The sequence below is a fragment of the Populus alba genome, chromosome 14 (assembly GCF_005239225.2).
Source record: "Populus alba chromosome 14, ASM523922v2, whole genome shotgun sequence".
In the NCBI taxonomy this organism is placed as follows: Eukaryota; Viridiplantae; Streptophyta; class Magnoliopsida; order Malpighiales; family Salicaceae; genus Populus; species Populus alba.
Genome location: NC_133297.1, coordinates 15387091 through 15398923, shown reverse-complemented (window position 1 = coordinate 15398923; position 11833 = coordinate 15387091). Strand labels below are relative to the sequence as shown.

Below are 11833 nucleotides of genomic sequence, written 5' to 3'. Positions count from 1 at the left end.
TCTAATTTTTTTAGAAAAGTTTGAAATTCAATAATCTAATAAAAGAAATAATACACCAACTACTTATATAGTGGTTAAAACCATAGTTATTAAACCCGGCTCAAGAGTTGATTCGACCAAAGGGTTGGGTCCTGGGTTTCATGGGTCAACTCAGGTTAACCCGAAAAAATTAAAAAAAATTAAAGTTTTAATATTTTATATGAAAAAATTAAGAAAAAACCAATGTAAATATAGACTATACATATTGTAAATAATGAAGTTTAAAAAAATATTTTAAAAAGTTTATTATCTCACAATAAAAATATATTATGTTAAGCTTTTAAGTTGAAGTATTTAAATCAAAAAAGTGTTTTTTATTTCATATTAAAAAATCATAATTTTTTTAGAAACATAGAATATATATACTAATGAGTTTCAAATCACACAAGAAACATAACTGATGGTGGAGAAGCATGTGCCATAGCCAAAATGGCGTCATTCTACTTATCCAAAAACAATTTATACAGTATAGGTCGAAAAAAGAGGCCATTCATGCATGTAAGCTAGCATGAGGGGGTGCCAGGAGGTAGTATTTACAATTATATATAAGAAGTGAATAGCAGCTAGCTAGAAGAAGGTTAAGCAGACGGAGAACAGGTGGCCGGAAATATTTTCCGGGAGACTTGGGGCTTCACGTTTGCGCATAGAGATGTTGAGCTCCCTTCTTTTCCATTGTATACCAAGTTGATATCCTCAACCTCAACAGAAACATTTTCACTGCCACTTGAGTTGCAGAGGTGCCCCGTAGACCTTCGAATCTAACATCGGAGATCTTAACACGCGAGGGAACCTTGAAAACAGAAGAAATCATCAGGTAGCTAGTCCTTTTCTTTTCTTTTGAAAATTCGGAGTAAAAGAAAACAAGATAATTAAGATAGATGAAAAAGTTCCAAGTACCTTTTGCCAGGCAGTTACTATAAGGGCAGTATTCTTGGTCAATAAGAACAGGGTTGCTAACATTGTTCATGATAATATCCTCAAAATTAACATTTGAAGCTACGCCACTGGGGGAAGCTGGCCATGTTTTAATCCTAACACCATTTTCAGTGTTTGTGAGGGTGCAATTCCTCACTGTAACTCCGATAACTGGTTGTTCATCATGGTATCTGCCAAGGCTTCCTATACTAATGCCATGGCCTGGTCCGCAGGTTACTTTCTCAACGTTTATTTGTTGGCAGCCATCGCCAAGAGAGACACAATCATCCCCAGTTTTTATGGTTCGCCTGTAATATTGACCATAGTTGATCGACCGATATGAATCCCATCAGTGTTGAGGCTGTTTTTGGGTGCATTGATCACAATGTCTTGGAAGGTCACATTATCGCAGTTCAAAATGTTCATGTGAAACAGCTTGCTGTTCAGGGACGTAATCCCTTCTATTTTTGAGTTGGTCAGCTTTGTGAATTGTAAATTCTGTTCAAAAAAATCAACACCAGGTTAAACAAAATAAAAACCATGCATGTTTTCTTTGAGATATGAGGACTTGCTGTGGGCAAGGAATTGCATTTTCCAGTTTTTGCACAATTATCTACGGACCACCAAGCAATTGCTCCTTGACCATCGAATATTCCACCGCCTGAGACAGTTAATCCTTCGACATTCCGGAAAGCGACCCAATCATCACGCAGTCGCTTGGGGTCTGATGGAGCCTTGAGAGTTCCTTGAACCTTCAACGTTACAGGGGCTGTGCAAGGTCCTTCGAATTTCAGGGGACCAACCATGTGTTCCCTTTTGCTATCACCACCGTGCTGGCTTCTTTGGCGGCACAGGCATCTTTCCAAGCGCTATTTATAGCTTACAACAACACAAGACCTTAGGCAAACTGAATTTGGAGAAAATGTTCAGGACGAAATTCAAGACAAAAGTTCTCATCTTGTACCTTGCTATCATCCATAGGCTTTCACATCAAAATTTGAACCTTGTACTTGGGTGACTAATAGCAAGAAGCACAAATGGTATGCATCTCCTGCGGCCATCATTTCGAAACCCATCGGTTAGCCTTCTTTTCTTATATTTCAGCCTTTTCTTATTGCCTGGAGCTTCTTAGTTTCATCTTGAACTCATCGGTTCTCGTTTTTACTTTTATAGTGTATTCAAGGAACATCAATGCCACAAATTCAGCCTAAATTTAGGTGGGATTTCTAGTTTTTCTTTGAGACCTCTAAATCCTTTGGTTATTTTGGTCCTCTCAGTAAACTTTTCCTCCTAATTCAGAGGTCATGGTGATTTACCTGACATCCTTGCTAACCTGCAGGCTCTTTTGGGCTTCACATGGAGAGGGTATAATGCTTGCTATTTATGAAAAGAAAATAGCAAGTCACTATTAATTAAGTTAATGATACAGTGGTTTAACATAACCGTGTGAATGATGTTATTGTAAGGTCAAAGATTTGAGTGGTGGCGGTGTTGTGTAGAGAACAGACTCGACAGATTTGGGCATCTGCACAAGCCGTGGCACTTCCACTATTCTTGATCCTAAAGGAAATTTTGATTGGCTGCCATAGAAGCAGTCACCACAATATTTCTCGAAGGTGCCGACCATGCCAGATTAACTGTGTTCTGTAATAATCCAACTCTTCCATTATCATCAGTTCTAGAGCGACTATGGTAATGCTATCGAAAATTGTCTGCAGAATAATCAGAGTGGTTAATCAAACATCATTATTGGCCATTACTAATCTACTAGTTACAATAACAACATCCAGCCGACGAGGTTTTGGAAGGAAATATTATTGTTCTTGAAATTTTTCAGGAAGATTTATAAGCAGAAATACACTAAAAAAAATCTGACACCTGGGAAAGGAAATGGAAAAATACAAAGGTTCTTCAAGGGCAAAAACTGAACAGCGCATGGAGAAAAGCTCTAGTTTCCATATGCATTTGTATAAGAATAATTTATCCAGTAACAGTGTATTTATTTTCTATTTTCCTCTTGTATTTTATACAAGCATGTTAAACAAATAAAATGGAAATCAATTTCCAAGAACAAGAACTTCATAATGAAGCTCTCCTTTCAATGGCTGACTTGATTCTGCTTATAAAATCATCAACTTCGATGGTCCCAACCTCCCCACTAAACCTAGATCTAATTGTAACAGTTTGCGTCTCAGCCTCCTTGGGGCCCACAACTGCCATTAAAGGAATTTTCTGCTTCTCTGCATTTCTAATGAGCTTTGGCAGGCGCTCCCCTTGGCAAACTTCAGCCCGAATACCATTGCCTTTCAGTTTGCTCATCACCTCTTTGCAATATTCAAGCTGAGTCGCACACAATTTTATATGAAATGTTAATAACCTCAAGTCTTGGAGAACACTTGCTAATGTACGGTCATTAATATGAATAATAAGACAGGAACTCTGAGTATACCTGTGTGTCTGTCACTGGTAAAATGCGAACCTGTACTGGAGAAAGCCACAATGGAAAGTCTCCAGCATAATGCTCTATGAGGACCCCAAAAAACCGCTCCAAGGATCCAAGCACCGCTCTATGTATCATGATAGGCCGCTTTTTCTCCGTGTTTGAATCAACATAAGTAACATCAAATCTCTGAGGTAAATTGAAATCAACCTGCGCATTTTAAAGGTGGCAGTATTGGTCAATTACAAAAGTTCAACATTGCGATGCATGGATGCTAACAATTGACTCAGTACAGCCACATCCTAAAAAATAATAGCATTAGGTGTGAGCCAGGGAGAACTGGTTATATATGTATATATAGTGATATATCGCTCAAAAAAAATCTAGCCATGCCAATCTAATCAAGCTGTTGAAACCCAGTAAAAAAAAGTTCAGCCTGCAACAATTTAAAAACTACCTGTATAGTAGAGCACTGCCACTTTCTTCCAAGAGCATCCTCAATCTTAAGATCAATTTTTGGACCATAAAAGGCACCGCCACCTTCATCAATTTGAAAGCTCCATCCCTTGTCATCCAAAGCATCTCTAAGGGCAGATGTTGCTTTTTCCCATATATCATCATCTCCCACAGATTTTTCAGGCCTAGTTGAGAGATTAACTTCATACCGTCTGAAACCAAATTGCAATAGTATCTCTTCTGTAAGATCTAGGACACCCCTAATTTCATCTTTGATTTGATCTTCTAAGCAAAATATATGTGCATCATCCTGCAAAGCATTTGAAAATAAATGTTATTGCCGAACATATGTAATGCTGTGATTATAAGAGGGAAATGTAGCACTCGTCGCCCCGGCCCATTCCAACCTCCAACCCAACCAATGTTGTATTGCACAATATAATGCATGCCAATTGTCCTGTTGACAATTTAAACATTACATCAGCAGTAACTTCTCATTTTTACTGCATCCACAATAAGGGATAGACGGAAATTGCATTCGGTGAGGACATTGGCAAAATCAAACACAAGCAAATTGATACACCAAGGAGTTTTCATGCTGCCCTTCACAATTTAATCAGTTACCTTTGCACTGCTAACATAAGATCATGCAACCTATATGCATATGCATAAAATCATGTGAAACCTACAAGAAGATCATATAAAAACCAAAATAAAATTGTAGCTGTTCATCAAAGAGGCCACACACTCATTTGCAACAAAATTGAATAACAGTTAAAATATCATGTGTATAAATTTACAGTTAAAAGATAATCAAAGAAGATTTTAGAGACTACCTGGGTAAAACCTCTTACACGGAAAAGACCGTGTAAGCTTCCAGACAACTCATATCTATATACTGTTCCTAGCTCTGCAACCCTGATTGGGAAATCACGATAAGAGTTGAGCTTTCTTTTGTATAACAAAATATGATAAGGGCAATTCATAGGTCGAAGTTGGTATTGTTCGTCCTCAATCTTCATCTGATCAAACATATTCTCCCTATAAAAGTCCAGATGACCACTAATCTTCCATAGATCAGCCTTTGCCACATGGGGAGTGTATAACAAATCATAGCCATGTTCTATATGTGTTTTCTTCCACGAATCTTCAATAATATGTCTAATAACAGCACCTTTTGGATGCCAAAAGACTAAGCCACCACCAGCTTCATCCTGCAACGTGGAAATTCCACATTGTTTATAATAAAATACATAAGACAAAGAACAACATCAAGGGGTCACATTTTTCTGATTAACAATTTGAGGAAAGTAATACCTGTATAGAAAAGAGATCAAGATCTTGGCCAAGGCGTCTGTGGTCTCGACGTTTAGCCTCTTCTTTAAAGTGAAGGTATGCTTTTAGCTGGTCTTCATTCTCCCAAGCTGTTCCATAGATCCTCTGCAGCATTGGTTTCTTTTCATCTCCTCTCCAGTAAGCACCAGCAACAGACTCGAGCTCAACAGCTTTCCTATTAATATTTCCAGTAGATTCAACATGAGGTCCCGCACAAAGATCCCACCACTCATCGCCTGGAAACAAAACCAGTTATCCAGCTAAAGTCAGTCAAGAGTTAAACAATTAAACAAAATTGCATTTTTATGTTTATAAGATTTAAAGCCCTAGCCACACCATTCACCTCCATTTAATAATTTGGTACACTAATAGAACAAAACTCATGTATATATGCAAATGATTAGCCTGTCAAAGACAGCAGCGTGATTGCTACATAAAAAAATTACATAAAAAAAATGACAAGCATTACCAATATGATAGATAGTGATGGGATCTTCTTTAATGCTTTCCAAAATCTCCATCTTGTAAGGTTCATTAACAGCCATTATTCTCCTCTGTGCTTCATCTCTAGAAACATCTTCCCTTACAAGCGGTAAATTTCGACCAATGATACGATCCTACAGATTGATGTAAGAAATAAATTCCGTACCCTGAAAACATTTTTCCCAGGCTCATGACCTTTCCCCATTATTACAAATCCTAAAAACAATTACTTTAAATACTAATTAACAGACATAGAATGATTAAACTAAACTCACCATCTCCTTCTTAATCCTCTTGAGGTCTTTATCAGTCAAAGGGTCCACATCAAAATCATAGTAAAACCCATTTTCTATCCAAGGCCCAATTGTCACTTTAGCTTCAGGAAACAGCTTTTGAACTGCCATAGCCATCACATGTGCACACTAAAGGAAGAGTCCCAAAAGGAAAAAATTAAAAAGAAAAGAACTTTACCATTGATGAAAACAAACGGAAGGAGGAAACATCCAATTAAAAATGGGAAAAAATATGAGTTTACCGTGTGGCGAATTCTGAGAAGTTTCTCAGATGAATCATTGGTGGGAAGCACGAGTTTTTCAGTTTCCTCATTCTCTGCTGTGTCGTTATGGGAAACAGTGGCAGACTCGGTGGCAATAGCTGCAGTAGATAGGGAAAGTAGAGGACTTGTTTTGGTATAAGGAGAACCAAGAAGAGTCCTCCTCCCAGCTTGGGTGTCATGTTGCAGTTCTGATGCAGTGGAAATGAATCTTTTGAGGGGAGGAGAGTGGAGGGATAATAACGGGGGTTTCAGAAGAGGAAGTGAGGATGGTTTGGAGAGGAAAAGAGAGAAAGAGCAGAGAGATGAAGAAGGAGATGTGGCCATTTTGTGTAACACAAACATGGCTTTACTTTTGATTTTCCTCGCCTTTTTGGGTGGTTGATGTTTCTGTGCTTCTCAGCTCAAGGGGCTTGCCTGATATGGGTGGGTAACACTAACCAGGCAATAACGAGATTAAAAAAAATTAAATTTAAGATAAATTGCCATTTTACTCCTCGGTTCTTAAATTTTAGTTTCTTTTTTTATTATTTTAATATGTTAATATTTAAATAATATTTTTTAAAATAAAAATATGTTAAAAAATAACATTTAAAATACTTTTAAATAGATATAAAATATCACACAACGCACTATAATAATATTTTTAAGTTAATTTTTTATATAAGAAAAAAATATTAGAAATATAGAAGCATTTTTCAGTATTTTAATTGAAAAAATTATTTTAAAAAATAACATTTAAATTTTTTTTAAATAGATATAAAATATCACGCCACGCACTATAATAATATTTTTAAGTTAATTTTTCTTATAAGAAAAAAAGATTTGAAATATAGAAGCATTTTTCATTATTTTAATTTTTTTAATTGAAAAACATAAAAATAACATTTAATAAAATAAATTAAAAAATATTAAAAAAATAAATTAAAAAAAGTTCTGAATAGTAATTAAAGCGTCTTAAATGAGTTTTTTTAAAAATTAAACATGAAGAAAGGTATTAATTAAAGGTTTAAATTAAAATAACATTTAATTTTTTTAAAAAAAATAAAAACATCTGGACTATTACATCTGTCAAAAAATAAAAAAAACCTAGGTGCATTTTGCTAAAATTAAAAAAAAAAAAAAAAAGCTCAGACATTTTTTTGATCTGAAAAGTCAGGTCAATTGAATGATTTAATTTAAAACAAAAAACAAAAAACACGTCATCCACTCTGTTGATATTTTTTTTTTATGAATGATATATCGTTCATCTTAGTAAATAACATGTCATTTGCTAAAGTATTTTTCGATAACTTATTCCTTAAAAATCTTATTTTAACTTAATAAGGTATTTTCATTATTTTTATTTATTATCCATTTATCATTTATTTAATATTGAAGTGATTAAGATAAAACGTTAGTTTATTATTTTCTTAATATTCTATTCACTACCAAAATATCATCGCATAATGATGGTATCACATAGGGCAACTAATCGTCAAAAACCATATCATCAATGATTTATGTTTTATTAGTTATTCCATCAGTAATATAATTATTGATAGGTTTACAAATAAAAATAGCATGTCAAACAAAAAAAATTATTAGCATCCATTTCGTTAGTAAATCCATCAGTGATTAAAGCACATTACATATAGAATAAACAACTGGTAAGTTCATTGGTGATTATATATTACCAACAAAATTAAATTGTTAAAAATTTACATCTAACAATGACAAGTTTTGTAATTTTTTTTAAACTCTCCGGAACTTTTCAAGAACCCGTTTGACTACGCGTTAGAGTTCGTGTTTCTTTCAAAACGCACTAATTAAGTGTTTGGTTATAGATTGTTTGAAAATTAAAAACGTGGGTCCCACCATTTAAATGCGGCAAGACCACACTTTTTTGGAAGCAGTAAAATACTGCTTTTTTTTTCGAGATTCAACATGTAGTTGAACTTTCTAGAGATGAGTAATGTGGAATTATCAAAAACACACATTGTTCCTCGTTTAGTTCTCATTTCTCTTCTCATTCTTGTTATTCCATTTGCATTGATTTACCTTCACATCAGCCCTAATTGCGCACAACAACTCCACATTAACCATTACTATTGCAAAACCCAAAACATTAACTGATGGCTCCTTCTATTTCTGCACGTTCAATTGTCATTCATTTCTCTTTAACAAAAGGAAATGAAGAACAACTTGCAACAACCCTGAAACATGTATATAGATCAAGCGTGATTCAAGCACCAGAGCTCAAATTTCCAAAAGGTTAGTTCACTGGTTTGTTCTTATAGAAATTTTAAGTTACTTGTTGTTTATTCCAGCACAGATCTGTTTATCCCCTTTTGTTTAATCACTTGTTTATATGCTAATTTTTCCTTCGTTTCTCATTATTAAAATAAAAAGAAGACGACGAGCAACTTGTGTTCCTGCAAGCAACAACCCCACCACATATATCAACACCGTACTTCATTCAAACACCTCAGCTGTAATTTCCAATGGGTACTGTGCTTACTTCATTGGTCCCCTTAGCAATTTTAATTTTATTTTTGTTCATTGCAATGAAATTGACCTGTTTATGCCCTTTTTAATTCACTTGTATTTTACTCTCGTTGACCATTACTGCTAAAATAGTTAATTCACTTGTATTTCTTTTCGTTCTTTCAATTTGTAACCATTCTTTAATTTATTGGTGATTTGTAGAAATTTAATTTTAATGTTTTGATTTTTTATTTAAAATGATTTAAGTGGAGTTATAGTAGAATGTTGCAAATGTGTTTTGTTTATTTTTTACAGAAACTTTCAAACTTCGCTATTTCAGATTCTAATTGCCATCCATTTAGGCAAAACAGTTGTTTTCATTTATCAACAAAATAAAAGAGTTTTTATTTTCCCATATTTGAAGGAGGGCTAGTACAAGAAATTAGCTGAGTAACCCTAGCCTTTTGGCTCGTAAAAGAAAAAGGATAGAAAGAAAGAAAGTTAAAGTTGATATTATCAACAGAGTAGCAGGAAATGAACTGGGGAATTAGTGTTGTTTTTTATGGTTGAAGATTGTTGGGACACACATCGACCACTATGATTAACAATATATATATATATATATATATATATATATATATATATATATCTGTGTGTGTGTGTGTGTGTGTGTGTGTTAAAATCGTATTACACAAAACATCCCCTGCTTGCTATGTTAAATTGGTATTGTGTGCTGCTGATTTCTAAGTAATAGTAAATTAAACAAATAATTTTAGTTGCTAATTAAAACATCCCCTGCTAATTGATGAAAAACAGTAATAGGTTTATTCCACTGTGGGTAGGTTTTTATGTTCTTTCCCCTGTCAAGTTTCTTAGCTCACACTTCACATCATTCAATCTTTTTTTGAATTAGTTCTTTATTTTCTTTTTTTCATCCTTTATCAATATTAAAGTTGTTATCAGCTATAGTGAATTGTGCTTTGAATTCTTTCTTGCATTGTCAACCAAGCTGCTATAGATAATTTCCTTATTTATGTTTTCATTCCTTATCAACATTCAACCTTTTGTTATTCTTTTGTATACCTTTTACTGCACATGTAATTTACTATTATGTTACTATGTATTATGGCCTTATCAGCATTCAATCTCTTGTTCATTAGTTAATTGTTTGTTTAATTTTTCATTGCATTGTCAACCATAAGCAATGGATGGGTCTGACACACATGATAAAGCTTCTTAGAGCAAGGCAATGTTACACATGTTTTGCGACATTTGCATTACAACTATTGGTAGAGGTATGAGACCAAACACATTTTGACAAAGCTGGTTGGAAATTTGTCGTACAGTCGTTCAAAGATCAGATAGTCCTTTCATTATCAAAATCTTAGCTTAAAAACAAATGGGATGGGATTAAAAAGGACTAGAGGGTATGAAACAAATTAATAACTGAAACTAGAGTTGGTTGGTCTTTTGAACTTGGGACCATCTCAGCAACTGATGAATGGTGGCAATCAAAAATTCAGGTTAAGTTGCTGATTTGTAATAGCATCGTAATTTTTTTATCATGTTGTATTATTTATTTATCTATTAGCATTCCTAATTACTTCCAGCTGTCATTGCACAAAAAATGAGAGGAGCAAAAAAGTTTAGGCATGTTGGCATAGAGCCCTCGTTATGTGCCAAGTACGATATCATGTTTACTAACATAGTGGCCATGAGAGAATATGCTTGGACTTCTTCACAAAGACTTTTATCAGATGAAGATAATGTGGCGGCTGGAATGAGAAATACAACCAATGAGGATACTAACATGGAAGAAGGAAGTGGCGACTCTGAAAATGATGCAATCCTTGATTTTCAGTTGGGATGTTAGCAACATGGTTGGTGGAAGCAATGTCGCAAACAGTAGCAACAACCCTAGCAGTTCAAAGAGAAAGAGTCCACATCAAACTACACCTCAATTGTGAAAAAAGAAAAGGGGAACTGGAATGAGAGTAGCACTAGTTGCACGTCTGGATAAAAATTTTGAGACTGTCTCCATACCTAGAGGGATCACAGCTCTTTGCAGAGATAAAAAAAGGTTGTAGCATTGAAGAGGTAATGGAAGAACTGCACTCTATTGATGGAGTTGCCTTTGGTAGTGAACTACATACCTTTGTAACTAAATTCTTCTGTGCGAGGAGCAAGAGGGAGATGTGGGCTGCAATGGGTTGTATTGACAGAAAAATGTCATGGCTAAAAATAATGTTTGACCAACACAGACAAAATTAGATCGACAAGGTTAGTTTTTAGGTTTTTACCCTATTCATGTCTTTGTATTTATGTTGAATTATGTAGACAAGTAACATATTTAGTTGTTTGAAATATTTCCCACTGGTTTTGCAGACTTCCTGTGTTGTAAATGTTGCTAGAATTAAAAGGAGTTGCCCATGTTTTGATGTATTTCCGTAACTAAGTTTTTGGAACCCACTACCATGTATGTTTTGTTATATATGTATGACTAAATAGTGATGTTGGGTTGGAATTTCATGGATGTTAATTTCTGAATTGTAGACCTTAATTATGTGGATGCTTATCTTTCAATGGTATCTTAAATATGTGAATGCTTAACTTTGAATGTTATGTTTAGCTTGTTAAAGTACTCCTTTGCAGTTTGGTTACTTTGAAGTTGAATGGTTAGTGATAATAAGTTATACAACCAAGACTACTGCTTGTTTGTATTATACTTTGAATGTTTGGTTAGTTGATCTTGAATGGTACATCTAGGTTGCTAATTTTGAAATTTTCAGTTGGTGTATGCCATATTTGAATGTTTGGTATCTTGCTCTTGAATGGTAGTTTTTGAAAGTTAGGTAATAGTTTTTGGAATTTACTTCCATTCCTATGTATTTTTATATAAATACCAACAAGTATGGGAAGTTATGGGTTTGCATATTGTCAATTTCTTTGGGTAGAAATCGAATGTGTTAGTACCTGCAGAAGAGTGGTTGTTTCTAATTGCTGGTGTTGCTGATTGCTGCTATTTATACATATATAATAGGTAAGTTCCATTGAATTCATTAGGTTGCAGCCAATTGGTTAATGTTATGGCATGCATTACAAGTTAGTTTAGTTTCTTAGGTTTTTAAATGTTTGTTTATGGTGTG

At 34.4% G+C, this 11833-nt stretch overlaps 2 protein-coding genes across 2 annotated transcripts; both read right to left on the bottom strand.

Moving 5' to 3' along the window:
- Window positions 1-456: 456 nt before the first annotated feature.
- On the bottom strand, window positions 457-2015 carry LOC118049406 (exopolygalacturonase clone GBGA483-like). Its single transcript, XM_073404602.1, is given in 7 exon segments — window positions 457-748; window positions 751-833; window positions 942-1260; window positions 1263-1452; window positions 1527-1765; window positions 1768-1833; window positions 1958-2015. Coding segments are annotated over 7 exon segments (1086 nt in total). The 3' UTR covers window positions 457-617.
- Window positions 2016-2892: 877 nt separating this feature from the next.
- Window positions 2893-6657, bottom strand: LOC118032972 (threonine--tRNA ligase, chloroplastic/mitochondrial 2). The gene is made up of 8 exons (XM_035037823.2): window positions 6204-6657; window positions 5944-6090; window positions 5655-5802; window positions 5168-5421; window positions 4687-5064; window positions 3852-4160; window positions 3404-3604; window positions 2893-3294 (listed from the first exon to the last, which is right to left on the bottom strand). The coding sequence occupies exons 1-8, from the start codon at window positions 6564-6566 to the stop codon at window positions 3034-3036; spliced, it is 2061 nt and encodes a 686-aa protein (XP_034893714.1). The 5' UTR covers window positions 6567-6657; the 3' UTR covers window positions 2893-3033.
- Window positions 6658-11833: the final 5176 nt, after the last annotated feature.

Excerpts from the sequence above, each read along its gene's own strand:
- LOC118032972 (XM_035037823.2), bottom strand. The coding sequence starts at position 6,566 with ATGTTTGTGTTACACAAAATGGCCACATCTCCTTCTTCATCTCTCTGC. Across the intron at positions 5,065-5,167 it reads TTGATCTCTTTTCTATACAG|GATGAAGCTGGTGGTGGCTT; the intron begins GTATTACTTTCC and ends TCCACGTTGCAG. Across the intron at positions 4,161-4,686 it reads GTGTAAGAGGTTTTACCCAG|GATGATGCACATATATTTTG; the intron begins GTAGTCTCTAAA and ends AATGCTTTGCAG.